The sequence below is a fragment of the Phoca vitulina genome, unplaced genomic scaffold (assembly GCF_004348235.1).
Source record: "Phoca vitulina isolate PV1807 unplaced genomic scaffold, GSC_HSeal_1.0 scaffold21, whole genome shotgun sequence".
In the NCBI taxonomy this organism is placed as follows: domain Eukaryota; kingdom Metazoa; phylum Chordata; class Mammalia; order Carnivora; family Phocidae; genus Phoca; species Phoca vitulina.
This window is the reverse complement of record NW_022589724.1, coordinates 13,491,307-13,514,229: the sequence shown is the minus strand read 5'-3', so window position 1 is coordinate 13,514,229 and position 22,923 is coordinate 13,491,307. Positions and strand designations below refer to the sequence as shown.

Below are 22,923 nucleotides of genomic sequence, written 5' to 3'. Positions count from 1 at the left end.
CTACTTTTCTTCTCAGTGGCTCTTTCGTAATTGAACACCCTTATCTCTGCTGGGTCAATCCAACCCTCTTTTACTCATGGCTTTTAGCTGCCTTTTTTACAGCTTTTATATCTTGTCTCAATTTTCCATTGAGTTTGAGGAAGTCATGAATGGTTTTAGATAACAAACCAATTTGAATCCATCAAGACTGGCATTTTGTAACCATAAGGAAAAAATACATCATTGCTAACGGCAAGATTTCATTCCTTATTTATGGCAGAGTAATATTCCATTGTATATATGCACCACATTTTCTTTATCCATTCATCAGTGGATGGACACTTGGGCTGCTTCCATAGTTCGGCTATTTAAGATTTTTTTTTTTTATTTGAGAGAGAGAGTGCATACGAGAGAGAGAGCACAAGCTGGAGGGAAGGGCAGAGAGGGGGACAAACAGGCTCCCTGCCAAGCATGGAGCTCCATGTGGGGCTCTATCCCAGGACCCCGGGATCATGACCTGAGCCGAAGGCAGGCACTTAACCAACTGAGCCACCCAGGCACCCCTTGGCTATTGTTAACAAATTGACATGCTTATTAAATTGACCAGGCTGCTACAGAATGATAATACCCAGTGTGATGAGTGTCGAGAGAACATTACACACTACTTGTGGAGTATAGAGTAGTTCACCCTTTGTGGTGTGAAATTTAGTGGTATATACCAAAAGTCTTAAAAATGAACATACCTTTTCTCTCACCTATTTAATTTCTGGGAATTTATACTTTGGGAATGATTATGTGCAAGGATGTAGATAGAAAGTTATTCACTGAGTATTGTTTGTGATGTGACAGGAAAATTAGGAATGAACTGTATATCTAACAACCAGGAATTGGTGAAATATATTTTGTAGCAGCATAGGTATTTAAGACTTCTGTTCCCAAAATCTTTTAGAGACTTTTTCCTATAGATAATGGCAGGTATGGGCATGACCCTTGAAGTCAGACATAATGTTCAGTAGTTACAAATGATGTTGTAGATTAATAATTTAGTAACATGGAAATATGTTACTAAGTGAACGAAGCAGATCACAAAACACTATGGTCCCTTTTTAATAAAAAATACACAAAGACATAATACAAATGTGAAATACTGCATCTCAAATTCTAGCAGTGTTATTTTGTCGTGGTTGGATTGCGGGTGATTATTATTATTGGCTTATCCACATTTTCTGATTTGCTACAAGGGAAGAGGTAATGACTTGTGTAGTGAAGAATAGGTAAACGAAAGGAGGGTGGAGAGGGCAGGGTTCCTTTTTTGTAGCCTGTTCCACCTGTGGTTGCTCTCTCCCTAGGTCAAGTTTGCCAGAGATTCTGGCTCTGACGGGCACAGCGTTAGTTCCCGGGATTCTGCGGCCCCTTCTCCCATACCAGGTGCTGACGGCCTCTCTGCTGACCCTGTTGTATCACCACCCACCTCGGTGCCTTTCAAATCAGGGTAAGATCCTGGAGTTGTATCATGCTCTTTTATTGTCCATAAAAATGATCCTTAGAAGGGTTCAGAAATTGGGATGGTTGCAAACTTAAGTAATTTTAAATAATTGGGAAAAAAATGGGATGAGAGAAATGGGGAAAATACTAGCATCATGATTTTTCTGACAAAGGATTAATTTTCATAGTCTTTAAATGCACTAACTTGGATGTGTATGAATACCTGCTGAACTCTGGAAGAAAACTGGGTAAAAGGCATAAACATAAAATATATACCCAAGGGAAAAATGTAAATAATAAGAATTTGAATGGAAAATTATTCATTTTCACCAGCTTTCAGAGATTAATGCAACTGAAGAATGGTTATGATTCTGTATCATAGCCATTGAATCGGCAAACGCTTTCAAAAACAACTTGTTCATCCAGCATAATCGGGACTTATGATTATAGATTTGGGATTTTTTCTTTTAACCTCAGCATATGTCTTACTTGATTTCAGGGAGCCGGCCCTTCGTATCAAATCTAACTCCCTCAGTGAACACCTTACAGTAAATTCAGTGAGTATACAAGTCTGTCTCTCACCCCGCAGTCTACTGAGAAGGTTTCATGTGCCTCGCGGTAGGGTAGGTTAGAGCAAAAAAAAAAAAGCTACTTTATTAATTTCCCCTTACTGGAGAGTTAATATAAATTAGCTTCTGCATGGGCTGACCTGGGTTCAAATCTTTATTCTTGTAAACTTGTGGCCTTGAGAAAACTATCTTAACTTTTCTGCTCCTCCGCTTCTTCATGATTAAAATGGAAATAATTCTCACAGCCCCAAAGCACTAAGCTCAGAGCCTACATAAAGTATGACTTCACTAAGCATGAAGATTTTTATACTCAAGAGGTATTTATGAGATTTAAATGAAATCATATGTGTGAAGTTTTTAGTATCGTGTCTGGCATATTGTAAGAGCTCCATTAACATTAGCTCTTGTTATTATAATTACTGCTAACACTACATACCTTCACACTTTCATTCTCTTAGATGAATTCTGCACTAATTCACCAACTAGCTGACTTTGAGATGGTCTCTGGGCCTCTGTGTTTCCCTAACTGTAAGACAGGAAGACTAGCATACAGTTGTAGTAAAATTTGGATTTGAAAGCCTTTGGGAGCATGTACGCTGTACTTTGCTGCTACCCTGCCTAGTTCATGAAGGCATCTGAGTTTGCTGCATGAGCATGCGGCGAAAGCCCTGTGGCTTCCACCTACCACTTTGGGAAACAGGATGATTGCTTGGAGTGAAATTGGTGATTACTTTCTCTCCAGCCCTAGTTTACTTGTTTATATTCAGCCCAAAGCAGGAATTACTAAGCAAATAATTGATCAGGTATGTATAAAAAGTGATCTCTGAAACCCAGAAGGTTAAGCCAAAGAATTAAGAAAATTTAAAAAACTATAATCTCAGATCTTTGAACAGTCACAAAATTTATTTAGTATTGGTTCTATGATACTTTCTAGACAGAGCTACTTTTGTCACCTATTTCTAGGTTTGAGTAACTTCCAATAGACTAGTGGTCTCCAGCCTTTTTAAAAATTTTCTTTTGTCTTGTTAAAGTTTTTTTTTTTTTAATTGAAGCAAAACTCACCATCTTTTTTTTTTCTTTTTACATTTAAGTTTTTTTTTTTAATAGGTAATTGCATTCATAAAGTTCAGTTATTAAAACAGTATAACAGAGTGTACCTTGAAAAGACTTGCTCCCACCCTGACCCCTGGGTACCCCATCCCATCTCACTCTCCTTTTAGGTAACTGCTTTTATTAGTTTCATATATATTCTTTCAGTGTTTCTGTATGCAGATGGAAGCAGATAGGAATGTATATTTTATTTCTCCCTCCTTTCACAAAATATAGCATAGTATATATATTACCTACCATTTCTACATACTACCATATATGTAATAGTATCTTTCCATGTTAGTGTACAGAAAGCTTCCTCTTTCTTTCTTTTTTTTCTGTAGATTGCAGTATGCCATTGTGGGGTATGGTTTATGTAACTAGTCCTCTTTTGATGAACCCAGCTTTCTTTCTTTTTTTTTTCTTTTTTAAGATTTTATTTATTTGACACAGAGAGAGACAGTGAGAGAGGAAACACAAGCAGGGGGAGTGGGAGAGGGAGAAGCGAAACAGGCTTCCCACTGAGCAGGGAGCCCGATGTGGGGCTCGATCCCAGGACCCTGGGATCATGCCCTGAGCCGAAGGCAGACGCTTAACAACTGAGCCACCCAGGCGCCCCTGAACCCAACTTTCTTTGATTATGTGTTTCCAATCAGTCCAGAAAAATTGAGCACACACTCCCAGTATCTATATCTATTTATAAATTATATACATACTGTCCCTCCCTGTAAACAAGCTTAATGTCTTACATTTACCACAGCTTAGAGATAATTCAAAAATAGAGGTTATGATCATCTCTCTTTTTTTAAAGATTTATTGATTGATTGATTGATTTAAGAAGGAGGGTATGTGCACATGCGCCTGTGAGGGTGTGGGGAGAAGCAGAGGGAGAGAATCTTCAAGCAGACTCCCCACTAAGCACGGAGCCCAACATGGGGCTCCATCTCAGAACCCATGAGATCACGACCTGAGCGGAAATCAAGAGTCAGTCGCATAACTGACTGAGCCACCCAGGTGCCTCATGATCATCTCTTTTTATACCCAGTAGATTAGCATGTACACCCTCAGGGGTATATACTCTCCACTCTGAAGGCTGCACTTTGGACCAGTTAATGGATACAGAGGCTTCTAGCACAGGGGCTATTATGTAGTCCGTGCCAAGTCAGAGTTAAATGAACGTGAATTTGGAACAAAGAGCTCCTGTTTCCTTCTTTCCCCAAATTGCTTCTGAATATTATCTGCTGAATTGCTCCCAGGGTTTTCAGAGGGTACTGTCATCTAAGATGCCTCCTTCCCTTGATCTGTACTTAGTTTTTCATCTGGAAAATGAGAAGAATTATGCCTGGTGGGGAGACTTGATTGAAATGAAATAATACATGTGGAACCACTTTGTCCATTCCAACATATAGGGAATTATTTTTACTGCTATTATTAATTGTGACCCATGTCACAATTTCTTGGCAAGAAATCTTTAATTCTCATTTTGTAGAAGAAAAGGCTTCAAATTGATATAGCAGGGGGACTTGTTGAAGGGTTTGATGTAAGAGCCAAAGACATAGAGCTAAAGTAGTGAGCCTTGATTATAGTGATTTTTGTGACTTTCCTCTTTTTAGAATCCTGACACAGTCAAAGCCAAGTTGATCTCTCGGATGGCTAAAATGGGCCAGCCCATGCTGCCCATCCTTCCACCACAGCTGGATTCCAATGATTCAGAAATCGAGGTATGACCCCTGGGCTGTGTTAGAATGAATAGTGCAGATGTTTCTGCCTTGTGTTCTTTTGGTTAAGATTACTACTTTTTCTGCCTGTAACCCAGAATCATCATGTAGAAAGCTTATATTCAAAATGGTATAGGTTGGTATTGGTACCTGTGTTTCCACTGTGATTAGCACTTCCCCTGAGAAATGGAAGCAATCCCGCACATCTGCACAAGAACGGGGAAGTTTTAAGTAGTCCATATAGCCTTCTACTAGGTTCTCTACTGTCAGTAAAAATCACACTTGAGGCAGCATGGTGCCCAACCCATAAAAGATGCTCAATTCACTTTGGTTGATTGAATGTTTAGATTCTCTTGGGAAACATTGGTCTTGTTTCTGATGTTACCTGTTACTAAAGATTGCACTGTTGTGTCTCTCAGCTTTGTATATGGTGTGATTGTTTTGAAGTTCAAGAATTTTATTGCAGTGAAATCTATCAGTTTTTTCCCTTTGTTTTTTGCTTTTGACATTATGCTTAGAAAGCCTTCTCACTTTCAGGTATTATAAACATCACGTGTTTTCTAAAAATATTATTTCGTGTTTAGATCTAAAATTTTAATCCATATGGAATTTGGTGTATGATACAAAGTAGCTCAGTTCTAACTTAGTTCTTTTCCCATTGGTTAGTTCCTTATTGAGTAAAATCATCCTCTCAGTTGAATTGAAACACTTTTAACAGAGATTAACAGAGATTGATTTTTAGGATTCTTTGACTTTGATATAAAACAAAGCAAAGGTGATGCTCTTGAAAAAATTTTCTAGCATAGGCTTTATTTTTCATAATTTTGTTTTATTTCTTCCTGGAAAAGCTGTAAGTAGATTTAATATTTTAAAAGAGGGTAGGATTTCTGGGGCCTCTTGTTATAGGATTGATTTTTAGCTGGTTCTGGAAATTAAATTTTAAGAAGGTAATACTGTTATTAAAATTTTTAAGTGCTACTTATTCATTGTAGAATGATTTAAATTGCAAAGAAAGAAAAAATATATTTAGCAAAAAGTGCATTCTTCTTTATATATTATTGCTTTGTAACCTGATTTTTTAACTTAGTATCATGAATATTTATGTTAATACCAATATGAATAACATAAATAATATAATTAACATAAGTAAATAAAGCAAAGCATTATTTCCTTTAAAGGCAACTCAATGTTCTGTTAGATCGATTTATCATAATTTCTTTCATTCTGTTGTTAGACATTTAGGTGGATTTAGAGCTGCAGCGATATAAAACTGGCATGCTTTTCCAGAAGTGCATAATGCGTTTTGGAGAGGGCGCCTGGGTGGCTCAGTTGGTTAAGCGACTGCCTTCGGCTCAGGTCATGATCCTGGAGTCCCTGGATCGAGTCCCGCATCGGGCTCCCTGCTCGGCAGGGAGTCTGCTTCTCCTTCTGACCCTCCCCCCTCTCATGTGCTCTCTCTCATTCTCTCTCTCTCAAATAAATAAATAAAATCTTTAAAAAAAAAAAAAAAAATAATGCGTTTTGGAGAATATCAGGGGGCAAGGGGAAGTTCTAAAGTAAAAGAATGTCAAAGAGATTTCCGCCTTTGAACTGTAGGATAGCAAGTAAACTGTATATTGTGCCCCAAGTTTTTCTTTTCCTTGTATGAATTGGGAAGATGTTTAGTAACTTTGTTTAGAATTATAGTAGGGACCAACATTGCTTTGACTTTTATGAAAAGAAAGAATGGGGAAGAAACACTCTAAAACCGCATTATCCAAAAAACATGGTAATGAGGTGCAGTGAATCTTGCTCTGTCTGATTTTCCGTGAGTACCTTGAGGTCTGTGGAGATGATTTGGCAGAAGAGAAGAGGCTGCACTATTGCTTGGGCTTCCTTGCAAGAGACCCCCCTTCTGTGGGAACAGACTAGGTCAGGTTTAAGGTAGCTGCTGGTTTGGAAAATGATACATTCTGGAGAGCAGTCACTTTAGCTGCTTCAGTCAATAAAACATCAACAACTTATAACGTTCGGGGAAATTACATATACTTAATTATTTGATATGATTTACAGGGAGAAGGGATCTCCCCACAGCCCACACCCTAAACTCTTGCCTTTCCTTCCTCTTCTTTGCCTAAAAACACTGGCTGTAAGCAGGTTTAGGGTGGACAGTCAGCCTCGGTCTCCAATTAAGGACCCACATACATAATCACCAAAATGCCCGTTCCTGTTTCAGGATGCGAGTGCCCTGCGCGGAGCTGCACAGCCCGCGGCAGCTCCGTCCCTGCAGCCCGCTCTTCAGCCAGCACATCCAGCGCTCCCGCAGATGGCCGCACAAGGTAAGGGGCCTCTCCAGCTCTGCAGATTACCAGAGTTACCATCCCGGTTCCTTAAGTTGTCGGGCTGCAGTGTATTAGTACTGAGACCGGACTAGAGTGTAAAACTTGGCAGTTTGTCCCTGGGTAGGGCATTTTCCACCCTGGAGATGGATTTGGTCTGCGTGCTTTGTCTCCTGCCATGTGGCATTGCCAGGTTCGGAAGCGTGCTCTCAGCTAATGAGACACTTCCCCGTGTGTAATTGTGTACTTCCCGTCAGCGCATGGGACTGTAGGTCTGAGTCCCATGTGCCCGAGAACCCCAGGTTCCTTCTACTAGTCTGTTCCTGAGACTCCAGTAGAGTTGGTTTCGGGAGAGCAGGTGAGGAGAGTGGTCAAGTCTGAAGAAGCATGTTGCAGTATGTAAGGTTCTAGTCCAGACTTTTACCAAGAAACCAGAGTGGATGATAGTGAAAACTTCTTGCTTTATCGTAGCACCTCAGCCATCTGTTTCTGGCCTCCAAGCACCCTCTCCTGCCTTAATGCAAGTTGCCTCCCTCGACTCACACTCCGCTGTGTCTGGAAATGCCCAGTCCTTTCAGGTAATGACGTTTTTAAACCATATCAGTCATAGGCGGTAATTTATTAGGTGCTCGTCAGTCTCTCTCCTCCCTCCTGCACACTTTGTGCAGTAGCAGTTCCCCACTTCAGAATTTGTCGTTTTCCCCCTTCCTGAACCACCACCACCATCTCATCTCTAAATCAGACCAAGGATTACCTCCGTTACAGGTTGTTATAAAGCCGAAAGGTAAGAACAGGCAGAGCGCCAGGTACAAGGCCTGGCACATGGTAGAGGCCCAATCAGTGTTTGTTTCCTTTCCTTTGCACACAGGTCGCCTGGAGGGGGATGCAAGTCCTCTGTTCTTGTCCACTAGCTCGATAGGCTAAGGTTCTGCTCTGTGTGTAGCAGAATGCTTGTAGCTTGAGGGTATATGGAAAATACAGCCAACTCTGCTTCTAGTTATCCTCCAAAAGGGGTGTCGGAAAGTAGGTTTTTTCTGTTTTCACAGAAGGTAGTGGCAGCAACCTGCCTCTGCTGTTTGCCGGGGTAGTGGGCTCTTTCTTCTGTCTGACACACTGGGTGCATGAACATACTCCCAGCGATAGGAGGGCTTCACTTCCTTGGTGATTCTTAATGGAAGGGTGGCAGTGATGGTGAGCGGGCTATGCCCCACTGGGACAGGGTGTATTCGAATTTTAAAAAGTCCCACCTTGCCCTCTCCTTACTCCCTAGTGGACAATTCGATCCTTTAGACTAAGTTGGTTTTTTTTTTTTTTTAATAATGGATGGGTAGTTTATCTGTCCCTGGAAATGAACTGGATTTCCTTAACTCAAGGAAGAACAACCATCATCATTTAAAATAAAGCTGCTGTTTATTGAGCATTTACTATCTGCTGTGCACTTAATTTACCAGCTGTGAGGAACTTTACCTATATATCACTTCATCTGGTCCACACAACAACTCTGAGTGGTGTTATTCTTTTCATCTTATAGTTGAGGTGACCAGGGTTCAGGGGAAAATGAGAGCTCTTGATCACAAGAGCATCAGAATCTTGCAGGGGAGAGCTTTGGAGACTCATGGATTTACTTTGGAATCTCAATGAACACCTGTCTTTTGATCCCAATGGAAACTCAGCCGAGTGTCTGTTTATTTATTTTTAAAGATTTTATGTTTTTATTTTTGCGCTCGTGCGCACGCTTGTGGGCGGTGGGGGGGCAGGGGCAGAGGGAGAAGCAGACTTCCCACTGAGCAGAGAGCCTGAATCAGGACTCCGTCCCAGGACCCTGGGATCATGACCTGATCCAAAGGCAGACACTTGGCAACCGATTGAGCCACCCAGGCACCCTCAGCCGAGTCTCTTTAGATTTACAATTTCTTAGACCATCAGTAGGCCTAACAGCTGGGAACTGAATTCCTACTGAATTAAATCACAGTGGCAGAGGACTGGGGAGCAACCTGAGACAGCCTTCCCTGACTTTCTGGGTGGGACTTCAGTGATCGGGCGCCTGTCTCTGGATGATACAGAATCCTGCTATGGTGCCTACCCAGTACCAAATCAGATCTCACCTGTCTCCAGCTTTAATAAATTTGCGTCTCCTTCCAGCTTAATCTCTTTATTCCATCAAAGACAGATTAAGCAGAAAAGAGAGCCGTGAATATAACTTGGCATTTTCTCAGCCCTATGCAGGTATGCAAGCCTACGCTTATCCCCACACATCAGCCGTCACCTCCCAGCTGCAGCCTGCCCGGCCCCTGTACCCCGCTCCGCTCTCTCAGTCTCCCCATTTTCAAGGTAGGCCGTGGGCCCTCAGTGTCTCATCTTCCACTCTTGCTCTGCTCTCCTTCCTCCCACCCCCCTTTCCATTTTCACTCCAACAGATCTCTGCTTTTTTTTTTTTTAAACAGCTTTGTTGAGGTGAAATTTATGTATCCTACAATTCACTCACTTTAAGTGTGTAATTTAAGGATTTTTTCAGTAAGTTTACAGAGTTGTGCAACCTTCACCACAATCCAATTTTAGAACGTTTACATCTTCCCCAAAAACCACCTCATGCCCACTTTCTGTTTTGTTTCTTGCATTTTCTCCTGTCAGCCCTTTTCCATTGCTCTGTCAGTGTGGCTCTGTAGAGTTTCTAGAAAACAATAAGAGAGTGAAATGTTGGGGGAATTGGGAGAACGCATGGTAACTGTGGGTGTTCAGTATCTCAAATGAAAGCTACTTTGTTAACATTTTTAAATTATGGAAATCATATGCTTTTATAAAAAAGTCCACACAAAAGAGTATAAAATGAAAAGTTACTGTTCTCCATCATTAACACCCCCCACCCTTAGGAAACTGTTGTTAACAGTTACTTGGGTAACTTTTCAGATACCTTTCATGCATGTACAAGTGTGCATAAAAAGCACATTGATATAAAAAACAAAACAAATTATAATTTTATATTAAAAAACAAAATAAAATAAAATGTAAGTAGCTGGCATGCTATTCTACCTCCTTATTCTGCAGCTTATCTTTGGTATTAGGACAGTGGTAGGAAGGAGCCAGTATGTCCTACAGCATAATTTATGGTCCCGGGTTGGTAAGGGTTTCCTGGATGCTCCCTTTGTCTGGAAACCCTGCCACTTGTCCATCTGGGAGACCATCAAATCTATCATCTCTGTGAAGCCTTCCCCGATTGTTACCATCGCTTCTTCCTCTCCTCCCACAGACATAACTGTGTATATGTGTCACCAAAGAGTTAATCTTGCTTTTCTTTGTGCTCCTTTTGTACTTTGTACATGGTCCATTTTTTGCACTTAAGCACTCTGTCGTAATGATCTGTTTACATGTGAGTCTCCCCACCAGACTGTGAGCTCGCCAAGGGTAGGAACCGGGTTTTGTTTGTTGCTGAATCCCTGGTGCCTGGTACAATACCTGGCATGCAGTTGGATGAGTGGAGAAGCAATCTGAGCTGCTAGTGCTGTGGCAGACCAAAGTGGGCATCCTTGTGCTCTGGACCAGACCGTACCCCTTGATGCATTTTGCAGGAGCAGAGCTTACTTACTGTTAGCTTTGGCACCCTTTTGCCTCTGTGTCCTCTATGTCTTCTCCAGACAGTGTGAATCACCTACAGCATTTCCTACTATTTTGGGATGTTCCTCTGCTCTAGTTTCTTAAGGTTCTTTTTGGCTTATGTCTGTTTAGGATCCGGTGACATGGCTTCATTTCTCATGACTGAAGCCCGGCAACATAACACTGAAATTCGAATGGCTGTCAGCAAAGTGGCTGATAAAATGGATCATCTAATGACGAAGGTGAGTGAGTCAGGGTTGGGGCTGTGTTGAAAGTGGGGGAGTGAACAGGGGGTACAAGCAGGGAGCAACCAGAGCTATAGGTAAACTCTTCCTTGGTTTCCTGTATTCCTAGTAGTTAGTAGTTATTTCCCTGGAAGGTTAGTTTTTAGTTTGGAATCCAGTTGGCAGAAGAAAATTCTAGCTTATCTTAGAGATTGTCTCAGAAACTTGTTAGGCCCTTCCAAAAAGTGGTCAGATCTTGGGTATATTATATTTCTCCATTTAAAAATTTCTCTCAAAGTCTTTCTGTCCCCACGTTTGTAGGTTGAAGAGTTACAGAAGCACAGTGCTGGCAATTCCCTGCTGCCTCCCAGCATGGCGCTTACGATGGAGACAAGCATGATTATGAGCAACATCCAACGTATTATTCAGGTGAGGGGCATCGAGAAGAGAACACAGCCTGGAGGTCTTGCCTCCTTCTCTTCCAGGATGTGCTACTCTCTAAAACCTCTGCTGCACAGATAGCATGTGATCAGTGCTACACTGAGTTGGGAAATTCTGGAAAATCTGTTATGGCCTAATTTGGTCCAAGTGACTTATCAGTATAGAGTCACAAGGAAACATTTCTTTTGGACCATATTTTAGAATTTTGCCTCATTTAAGGGCAATTTCTATGTTTAATCTATTGGGCATAGTGACTTGTATCCATCAGATATGATTTGATGTTTTAAATATTATATCGATGTGGACATAAATTCTAGTTTTTTATCTCAAAATTTGTAACAGTATCACCTGTCAGTTCAAGTTGATTCCCTTATATCTGGCACTTTTCTTCTAAAAACTTAAGTTATACATTGTATATTTTGAATTTAGGAAAACGAAAGATTGAAGCAAGAGATCCTTGAAAAGAGCAGTCGGATAGAAGAACAGAATGACAAGATTAGTGAACTAATTGAACGAAATCAGAGGTAATGACAGGTACGGGGCACTGGCTAGGATGGACAAAGGGTTTCATTTGTAAATGCCCAAGTTAGATAAACATGTTTGTTTAGGGTAGTTTATGTGTACTGCTGCTATTTCTGTTTCCTGCCTGTCATGTGAATTATTGTTTGTTTTCTGAGACGCATTCCGATAGAAAGAGCGCAGTAGGCTGTGATGTCAGGCAGACCTGTGTTTGAATCCCAGCTCTGCTCCTCTTTTGTTGTGTGGCTTTGGGTATTTACTCCTCCTGGCCCTCGTTTCTTCATCTGTAAAAGTGGCGTTAATACTTAGAACACTTTTAGAAAATACTATCAACTCTTCTCTCTACTATGTGGGCTATTTCATCAACCAGAACTTCAGCAATTTCCATGTAAAGCCCAAACATTGTGTAATTTTTCTAGATCCTTCTAAAGATTTTGGCAGGGGATGAGGGGGGATTGTGTGGTCAGGGTAATGTGTTATAGCAAATAGCATTTCACTTAGAAAATCATTCTTCCATGGTTCTCTTTTCTAGTGTCTCTTGTCTCCCACACGGTGTGGGGGTTGGAGGGGGAGCTGGGGGGAGAAGTGCTTTCTTTTCTTCTCCCCTCTCCTTTTTCATCCTTCATTCCCCCTCACAACACATGCTTCCAGTTCCTTTTCTCTTCATTATGTAAAGCAATTCACTTCTGGCCCAGGTTCCTACCTCCAAACTTGATTACTGCAGATCTAAGGAAAACAAAATGCTTTCAGACTATTTTTTCGAAGGTATAGAGCAATGTTGTGAGGACTGAATGTGCGCTGGTTGGGTCTGGTGTACATTCGGTGCTTGATAAATGTCTTTTCCCCTGTTTCACAGGTACGTTGAGCAGAGTAACCTGATGATGGAGAAGAGGAATAACTCACTTCAAACAGCCACAGAAAACACACAGGCAAGAGTATTGCATGCTGAACAAGAGAAGGTAAAGTAACTAGGGAGAGAAAAGCCCATCAGGATGTGTAGAGCTAAGGAGTGCTCCTGTGTACATACTTATCAGTCTGCTTTTCAGCAAAAACTTTTGCCATCATTGGGAACAGAACTAGAAAGCTTCTAACAGATTTTACTATATCCACCATCCAGACTTCTGTTTTATTTTTTTTAATAAAGATTTTATTTATTTATTTGCCAGAGAGAGAGCGCGTGAGAGTCCAAGCAGGGGGAGTGAAAGGCAGAGGGAGAAGCAGGCTCCCTGCTGAGCAGGGAGCCCGATTAGGGACTCGATCCCAGGACCCTGGGATCATGACCTGAGCTGAAGGCAGACGCTTAACCAACTGAGCCACCCAGGCATCCCTAGCCTTCTGTTTTAAAGTACTCTTTGCAATGAGTTGACTCAAAAACTATCACTGATCTTAGTAATTTGTTTAAGGTGAGGATTACATTGTTTATTAGCAAATGAAATTTATTCTCTTGACCCAATCAACAGAAAATTCCTATTATGCCATATAACAAACACTTTAGTGAAATTTAAGATTGTCTAGCTTATTCCTCCATCTGCATCTGCCAGAGCATTTTAGAGTACTGCTGTCTGGCTTCAGTCCGTTCAGAATGAGGCATTTCGACCTGTTCCTGTGAGTAGCTGTAAGGAAGACCCTAGTGGGTCTTGGGCTAGGCTAGGCTGATGCTGATGCGCACTCCTCCCATTGCTGCCCCAGTGACACTGTTTATCTGGAGTGGAGTCCTTCTGGTTTGGGCTACTGCTGCTTAGCTGGAGATTTTGACCCAGCCATCTGCTGTTATCTCACAGGTTTAAGAAATAGTTTATATTTTGTATTTGGATTTTTCCTGAACACTTGAAGAAGTTGAGTGGAATGCACTTTATAACCTGTGGAGTTTACTCACTTTCTCATAGGCCAGTAATGCTGAGGATTCCTTACTTAGGTCTTATGCTATTATTATTCTCTGTGTTCTCTTAGTCATAGTGTCCCGGGAAGAAATAGCTCCGACCCCTTATCCTCCGATGAGCAGTGCCTTGCCCTGCATAGCCCCGTCCCAACATTACCCCGGTCCTTTCTCGCTGCTACTTTCCAGCATCCCTCATTTGTTGTGGCTGGCTCCTCCGGCCTGAGGTCAGCAGCCTGGGACGCTGCCATCACTGAATAATACTGGAGTCACTTCACTCTCCATTAACCATATTTTTTACTATTTCTCCTTCTTCTACTTTTATTTTCTCGCTCTCATTTACTTTTTTTTTTAATCCTTAGGCCTGGCAGGGACACCCAAATACGTTGTTTGGTAGAGCTGTTAGACCTGTTATTCGGGTCTAGCATGATTACTAGACCTTGCTCTAGATCAGTGGTTCCCACACACTAGTCTGGCTGCCTCAAGATCACTTGAGGTGCTTTATTAAAAATACATATTCTTAAACTTCACGTTGAGATTCTAATTCAGCATTATATAGCCAAGGGCTGAAACTGAACTTTCAAAAGCTCCTTTAGATTCTGACGCACAGCCAGCTAGGACTCACTGCTCTTTGTTAGTGGTTTCTTTTGCCTCAATCTCTGGATGTGGCAGCTGGTTGCCTTTGTTTTTAGGAACTTCCCCATGTGATTCTCATGTTGAGCATCAGTGGGGGGAATGTGTGTGTGTTCCAATAAAATTTTATTTACAAAAACAGGCAGCAGGCCAATTTGGCCTGTGGGTCAGAGTTTGCCAACCGCATGAGTTAGCTTATTAATCCACCCACATGATTCTTTTTTTTTTTTGAACATTTTTTATTTATTTTAGAGAGAGCACATGCGCGAGCAGGGGAAGGGACAGAGGGAGAAGGAGAGAATCTCAAGCAGACTCTGCGCTGAGTGCAGAGCCCAACTCAGGGCTGGATCTCATGACCCTGAGACCATGACCTGAGCTGAAATCAGGAGTCAGACGCTCAACCGACTGAGTCACCCAGGAGCCCCATATTGATAAACAAAAATGGTTGGCACCATGCCTGGCACCTGGTAGATGCTCCATCTGTGATAGCAGAACGTGCAGTAATGACAACAACAGTGAGAATAGCTCTAATCTGTTCAGTCCCCGCCAGGTTCTAAGCACCGTGCTTCCCACACATCTGTCTGAGAGCATCTTCTGAGCTGAGTAGTGCTGTGCTTGATGAGTTGGGTACCAGGTATCACACACCTCGCTTGGCTGCTTTGATTTCAGTGAAACTTTTCAAGGCTTGACCCTTCCTGCTTTCCTTTTGCTCCACTTCTTTCTTACTTGATAGTCGTCCCTATGAGGGCTGTCCTCCTAAAGGGAGATCATCGAGGTCCTTTGATCCCTGGAGGCAGCTCTCTGCCTTCAAACGCAGCTCAGAGAGTTTTGGCTGAGAGCTCAGTGGACATTTGGAGAATGGAATTCATTATTTTTCTCTCTGACGGGGTTAGTATTTCCACATAAAACCCTGGACTAACAGGAGAGCTGTTGGAGGTCACCTGGTTTGACCTTCCTGTTTTACAGAGGGCAAACTGAGGCCCAGGGAGAGGAAGCAGCTTGCCCAGGGCCTCACTGCCAGTCAGCTGTGTCCTTTTCCTTTTGTCAAATTGCCATTTTGCTTTGGTACCATTTTCCTGCTTCTGACTTGAATGCTCCTTTTTACTTGTTTTTCTGAACTCTTGGTTCTCCCTGCCTTTGCTTTCCTTTCCTGTTTACTCGTCCCTTCGCTCGTTTCTCTGTGCACACAGGTGTGTTTGGGTGAGAGTATTACTTGTCATGCTTCTAATAGGCCTTTCCATATAAGGCCCTGAGATAAATAGAGCTTTTGAGTGACCTTTCACTCTGCTTGTCCTTTGGGGAGAGAGGGACCACCCATCCCACTGCCTCCCCTCCAGTGACCTTCAGCCTTTCCAGTGGTCTTAGCTGCTGCGAGGCCTTTGTGAGGGGCCCTCGCCCTGATATTTGTGAACTCTGGAGCCGCAGACACACACACAGCTCTCTGGGTGCTGTGTGAGCTCAGGCCCCGTTAGGCCATGTGCATCAGGACAGTGACTAAAACTTTTATTCTCTATGGGGCAGATGAAAACCCCTTTTCTATCTGGAAGTTCTAGCGGCCGTTGTCCTCTGTGTTTAACAGGTAAAATCCTAAGGCTACTGAATAGCAAAAATAAGTATCTTAGAGCTCACTTGAAAGGTCTCATACTGTTAAAGAAAAAATTACTCAGACACTTCCTGAAGCAGTAAGGAGGACTTTATTCAAGGCTCTTGCAGTAGGAGAGAAAGATTGGGCTCCACTCCAAATACAGTGAGGGCAGATGGGGGATTCGTACCTAAGGAGCGGAGTGAGGGGTCAGTGCTGGAAAATTATTCAGAGGAGACCTCATGGGTGGGGGGATTCTTGCTAAACTGACCTAGTAGGATTCTTGCTAATGACTGGCCAAGGACTGGGATACCAAAGGTCGAGGATGAAGAACTTGTTCAGATATCAGGGGGAGGGGTGCTCTCTAAACGGATGTAGCAGGATTCTTGCTAAAACTAGGCTGGGCAGGCCACAGACAGGATGGGAGGCCAAGGTCGGGGCTGAGAGGAGCCTGACTAAAGTTTGGTCAAAGAGAGTCTTTGCCGGTGGACTCTCAGATACTTATTCATAACCTGTTTCTTTTTATCTTATATACACTTTTTTTTTTTTTTTTAAGATTTTAGTTATTTATTTGTGAGATAGAGCCAGAGAGCACAGGTGGAGGGAATGGCAGAGGCAGAGGGAGAGGGAGAAGCAGGCTTCCCGCTGAGCAGGGAGCCTGAAGCGGGGCTCAATCCCAGGCCCCTGGGATCATGACCTGAGCCGAAGGCAGACGCTTACCCATCTGAGCCACCCAGGCGCCCCTTTTATATACACTTTTAATTTGCTTTATTTCCTTCATGTTTAGCAGAGCCAAAATACTAGATTTTAAATGGAAGCTAGCAAACCAGTAAAGGCTTTGGAACGCTTAAACCTGCAGGGGCATAGTGAGTAGCCTAAGAAGGGACAAGTGACAGGAAGGAGACAACTGTAAATGCACGTCAGGTAGAATGGCATAGGAGGAGTAATGGGAGTAGCAGCATAACAGCAGAGAAGAGACGGTCCAACCCCATAAATACTTGGCTATCCAAAAGTCGAGACTGTTCACCAGCAGAGCAACTGTTCACTGCCTTTCTTGTCATCTCATTTCTCCTCATTTGTATGGGAGCCCATCAGTTCAGGTGACGAGGATGTGGTATTTGTCACTTGTTTACCATTCCGTTTTATTGACCATCCTCTTAATCATCACCCTTACCACACAGAGTATCATTAGAGGGTTCTCCGGGGAGTCATTGTGGTTTCATCAGATGTTACTTGAGAGCATAGAGCTTCTGTGAGGCCAGGCCAGGGCACCATTTGCAGTACGTGGAGCATGCAGAAAACTGATGTGTGGCCATGTTTCATTAGCTCTGTTCTTCCAAGAACCCCCAGAGCAGTCACCCTCAGGTAGCTGAGCTTTCCATCATACTTGCACGGGTAGTCAGGACCATTAGGGAGAAACTACAGACTCAGACGTTGATTGCTGTTGAAGGCATTCAATTTAATTTTAAAATACCCTTTTCTTATGAAGAAGAATACATGTGTATCCTAGAAAAGGTAGAAAATGGCAGGAACACCATTTCTCATGTATCAGATGGGTAACATTGAACAAGGGACTATGGCTCTGTCGCACACCATTCTTGATAGCTGCATATGGGATGCGTGTATCATAATCTGCTTAAGCCCATTTTCCAGCATTTTATTTTTCCATTCTTTTGCACCTGTAAACAGTCTGCAACGAATATCTTGTAGCAAAATTTTTGTTAAGTTTGCCCAATGCTTCCTAAGGACAGATTTCCCTGCTTCCTAAGGACAGATTTCTGCAAGGGAATTCCTGGGTCACAGACTTGGCACGTATTGAAGGCTTGATTTTGGCTTAATGCAGGTTGAGGGTGCCTTAGCTCCCTTTCTACCAGTTCAGTCAGCATAGAGTGTGTGAGGTTGGGTCATCACTGGGAGACAAGGGACACCTGTGTTTGAAGTGGCGTCATACTTTGTTACTGTTCAGGCCAAGGTGACAGAAGAGTTAGCAGCCGCCACCGCTCAGGTGTCTCGTCTGCAGCTGGAAGTGACTGCTCACCAGAAGAAAGAGACAGAGCTGCAGATGGAGCTGGCAGGAAGCTCGAAGGAGACAGACCTCCTGAGGGGCCAGCTCGCCAAACTGCAGGCAGAGTTCTCAGGTACGTCCTTGGAGGGGCTGGGACGTTCACCATTTAAACCTAAGGAATTAAACTGAGAGGCACCTGCGTGGCTCATTCAGTAGAGCATGTGACTCTTGATCTCAGGGTCATGAGTTCAAGCCCAGCGTTGAGGGGTAGAATTTACTTAAAAAAGACCAGGGCGCCTGGGTGGCTCAGTCGGTTAAGCGTCTGCCTTCAGCTCAGGTCATGATCCTGGAGTCCTGGGATCGAGCTCCATGTCGGGCTGTGCTCAGCAGGGCATCTGCTTCTCCCTCTGCCCTCCCCCACCCCCTACTCGTGCTTGCTCTCACACTTTCTGTCTCTCTCTCAAATAAATAAATAAAAACTAAAAAAAAAAAAAAATTAAACTCTGTCCTTCCTTCAAATCCATTTGGCTTGATGCTCTTGAAGTTTGTGAAGGACTGAGGCAAAAATGAAAGTAGACCGGTATAAACCTACACCATTGCTTGACATAAAGGACTACTAAAGAACTGACTGTTCATCTGAAGTTGATTAGTGACCACTTTCCCACTTTGTTTGGCAAGTGTTGTCCTCAGTGTCTTTGGTACTTGTGTTTGGCTCATGGGCCTGGAAGAGTTTAATGTCTTCCTCTAACTCATGACTCAGTGGAAGTTTAAAAAAGAAGTACTTCCTGTAGTGGCCGGCTCCTTCCTAGAGGGTGGATTCCAACCCTTCAGCCTGGCACTCGAGGCCCCTCCAGCTTGGCTTACTTCCTCTTCTGTTGCTCAGTTCATTTCGGCTCTGGACATACTAGCCAGCCTGCTACAGCTTCAGCCCATCCTGTGGTTCTGGTCTTGCTTTTAATCCATGCTCTTCTATGGACTTGGTGTGTCCTCTGTCACCAATATTTGCCTCCAATTCTCCAAAATCTCTTTCAGAAACTTTCCTGTTTTTTTTCTAGAACATTTGATCTCCTTTAGAATCCTTTATCTCTGAGTACATTATTATGACCATTATCAGAGTTAACCTCAAATCAGCAGTATTTATAGGTCTGTATTCCCTTCTAGAATACAAGCCTCTGGAGGCCAAGGATGGTATCTTGCTCATCTTTTGCAAAGTCCTTTCTTCCAAGTTAGCATTAGTTCAGTACCTGGCATAAAGGTGCTGCTCAAGACACAGGGACTTGAATAGAAGAGTTGTGAAGACCAGCATGTTGATTCATGCACTTTGGTGTGTAGAAACAAATGTGGAAGACACAGATGGGACCAGGGGGCGGGGTGTAGCTGGGGCAGCAGCAGAATTGGGAAGAAGCAAAGTTCGCTTGCCTGAAAAGAGCTAAAAACACTGATGTAAGTCGGTAGAGTGATACCTTGAGGATAAACCCCTTCCCTTTTAGAGCATCACCTGGGTTCACCTGAGGGACAGTCTTAGATTTGAATGTTGTACAGGTATCTTTTCTGCTTTTGTGGTGCCCTATGACAGTTACCTCAAAAGCACCATAAGGGTCTCAGAAGTTTTCTGTACAAACTTCATTTTAATGCATTACATTTTTTTTTTCAGATTTTATTTATTTATTTGACAGAGACACAGCGAGAGAGGGAACACAAGCAGGGGGAGTGGGAGAGGGAGAAGCAGGCTTCCCGCAGAGCAGGGAGCCCGATGCGGGGCTCGATCCCAGGACCCTGGGATCATGACCTGAGACGCTTAACAACTGAGCCACCCAGGCGCCCCAGTGTGTTACATTTTTAAGAAATATTCTGAGTAGCTTTTTTTGAGCTTTTTTTTTTTTGGTGTTTTAAAAGGAAACTCTTGGTAGAATGTCCCAGCTACCAAGAAGGATGGGAGTATTTTACCAAGGCGGTGAGACAGGGCCTGGACTAACGCTAAATAAAGATCTGTTCAGTATGTTGAGGCAGTGGCTGAAATGGGATTGTGGCAGTGATACATTTTGAAAGTGGCTTTGGACGGCTTGAAACGTTTCTTTTTCATTGTGTGTGGAGAAGGGGACACACACATACAGACACGAACATGGGTTGGTAGGGGAGTTGGTTCATGACCTCATCTGCCTTTCTCTGGTCAGGGAGGTGGTACTGAAGGGAGTGAGGGGAAGGCGTGCACGTGGTCGAGTCGGGAGACCGCAGGGTGCAGCTTGGGAGGAGCGGCCGGGATGCCAGGTGCCCCTGCAGCTCTGGTTCTGCAGCCAGTCTCTCTGCGGTTCTATCCCAGAACTCCAGGAAACCTCGGAGCAAGCTCAGTCCAAATTCAAAAGTGAAAAGCAAAGCCGGAGACAACTAGAGCTCAAGGTGACGTCCCTGGAGGACGAGCTGGCTGATCTTCGAGATGAGAAGGAATCTCTGGAAAAGGTAAATTCTACACCCAGAATTTCTCTGTTGGACCCAAGTAGCCAGGATTAGCTGTTGAATAAACGTTTTTGCTTTCCTTTTAAAAATTACAGTAGCATGTGCTCATTGTAACAAATACAAATAATACAGAAAAGTATGAAATAAAAAAATTTATCTTTTTTCCTCTCTAATCTCAAGCATTAGAGATAACGACTATAAATAATGTATGATTATCCATGCAATTTGTTCTTTGTGTGTATAAAACATATGTACACACATACTTGTGCATACTGGTATGTATACTGATCATTTTTAAACTATGATAGGATAGTGTTTAATGCTTTTTTTTTTTTTTTCCTCATGGACATTGTACTAATAATGAGAACTTTCTGGGATGCCTGCTGGCTCAGTTGGTAAAGCATGTGATTCTTGATCTCGGGGTTGTGAGTTCAAGCCCCACGTTGGGTGTAGAGATTGCTTAAAACTAAAATCTTAAAAAAAAAAAAAATGAAAACTCTCATTCCTTTTAACTACAGCATAGTAGTCTAGTGTATTGTGAGGTTATACCATAACTTACTTAACTATTTACCTACTGATGGGTATTTATGTTTCTGTTTTTTCACAATTTCAAGCATTGCTGCTGTGGACATCCTTGTACTATATAACTATTTTTTGCAAATTCATTTGAGCATTTCCATAAAATGAATTGCATGAATTAGAATTGCTAGATCACTTTTTAATGTCCTTTGTCCTCTTTCTTATTGTAATATTAGTTTGATTTATAAACATTACTGACGGTATTAATCTTTTGTCACTCATAGATGTTACAAATATCACTTAGTATTTATATCTTTTGTCGTGTTAAAATTTTAAGGTCAGCCTAAACTAGCCCCATTGAACAAAGTGGGAATATTTCTGTCTTTCTGTTCTGGAATAGTTTAAATACGAAAAGAGCAAACTTTCTGAGATTTCTATAAAACTCTCTAGTAAAGCTTTGGTGGCCTAGTGCCTTTTTAGGGGATAAATCTTGGTCTACATTTTCAGTTTCTTCTATGACCTTATCAGGGTTTTTTTTTAAACCTAATTCCTTCTGATTTGGGGGGACTGTTTTCAGTTTTTCATTGTGAGAGAAAGCACTACAGTGACCATCCATGTACCACAGTCTTTGTGAACATGATTTATTGCTTCCTTAAGATAAATGATAATTTGTGCAATTTCTGGATGTATTTTGAAAATCCTTTCACAGGACCGCTAAATTGCCATCCAAAGAGAGAACACTCATTTATTTTCCTACTAGCAGGTATGAAAGTGTCCACTTCCCTGTGCCCTTACCACTGTTAAGATGTTCCCTATCTCTTAATAGAATGGTAGATAAAGAACTTCTTGTTTTCCTTCTTCTTGTCACAATTTTTGTCACTCAGTAGCCAAGAATGTTAAATATAGAAGAAAAATTAAACATTGAATTGTTTCCAGGAAGACCCAGGTCAAAAACTACCACCACTGTCACCATCTTCTGCATTTATCCTCTGTGAAACAGCTAGAGCTGATGATGTTTCTCTTATTCCCAAGAACCTGTCTGAAAGGAAAAAGAAGTCCGCTCAAGAGCGCTGTCAGGCTGAGGAGGAGATCGATGAAATCCGCAAGTCCTACCAGGAGGAATTGGACAAGCTTCGGCAGCTCTTGAAAAAGGCTCGGGTGTCCACAGACCAAGCTGCTGCAGAGCAGGTAACAGGAAACTGAAGCACTTTGGAAATGTGCCTTCAGGCCCATTACCGTCCTTGAAGAGAAGGGATTTATTTAGGTAATCAGGCAGGGAGACCAGGGACAGTGACAGGACACACCTGGGTCTCTAGTTCATTTGACAGAGACCTTTTTCCTTGTAAGTTCATAAATTCATATCTGCGTGTCTGACTGTTGAGTGAATTGGTGCCCTCAGTTTAGTCTCCTCTGGGGATTTTGACAAAACTGTTTCGCCTGAACCTGTGAAGTTTAGGGCCCAGACTCTGAAAAGATTACAATATGGCTCTATCCTCTAGCGACCTGTCTAGACAGTCACCTCTTTCTCTGGTTGGAGTAGCTTTTAGAATCCTGACCACCAATGACATCTGCGTACCTATATTAAAAAAATACATTTACTTTCAAAGTAATCAAGGTCTTTCAAATAGTTGTGTCCCTATTAAATCTGGGCTGTTAGCTTATTCTTTTTGCCTTAGGAAAGATGGGCTTCCCTAGATGCGACTGTGCCCCCTGCCCCCATATGGTGATCGCGTTCTCTTGGCAGCTGTCTCTGGTGCAGGCTGAGCTGCAGACCCAGTGGGAAGCAAAGTGTGAGCAGCTGCTGGCCTCCGCCAGGGGTGAGCACCAGCAGCAGTACCAGGAAGTTTGTGCGCAGAGAGATGCCAACCAGCAGAAGCTGCTCCACCTTCAGGAAAAGGTAGGCGTTTCCCCGGGGCCGATA

The 22,923-nt window shown here is 42.6% G+C and overlaps 1 protein-coding gene across 1 annotated transcript in view; it reads left to right on the top strand.

The window, feature by feature from the left end:
• The window catches only part of FKBP15 (FKBP prolyl isomerase 15), a 58,405-nt gene that overhangs the window by 27,906 nt on the left and 7,576 nt on the right, over positions 1–22,923 (top strand). Inside the window, exons 10-23 of the mRNA XM_032418331.1 lie at positions 1,329–1,471; positions 1,964–2,021; positions 4,736–4,843; positions 7,056–7,158; positions 7,630–7,736; positions 9,375–9,489; positions 10,882–10,991; positions 11,295–11,402; positions 11,844–11,938; positions 12,790–12,892; positions 17,991–18,162; positions 20,350–20,486; positions 22,035–22,190; positions 22,747–22,899. Of these exons, the coding sequence (XP_032274222.1) occupies positions 1,329–1,471; positions 1,964–2,021; positions 4,736–4,843; positions 7,056–7,158; positions 7,630–7,736; positions 9,375–9,489; positions 10,882–10,991; positions 11,295–11,402; positions 11,844–11,938; positions 12,790–12,892; positions 17,991–18,162; positions 20,350–20,486; positions 22,035–22,190; positions 22,747–22,899 (1,668 nt within the window). The remainder of the gene's footprint in view (positions 1–1,328; positions 1,472–1,963; positions 2,022–4,735; positions 4,844–7,055; positions 7,159–7,629; positions 7,737–9,374; positions 9,490–10,881; positions 10,992–11,294; positions 11,403–11,843; positions 11,939–12,789; positions 12,893–17,990; positions 18,163–20,349; positions 20,487–22,034; positions 22,191–22,746; positions 22,900–22,923) is intronic.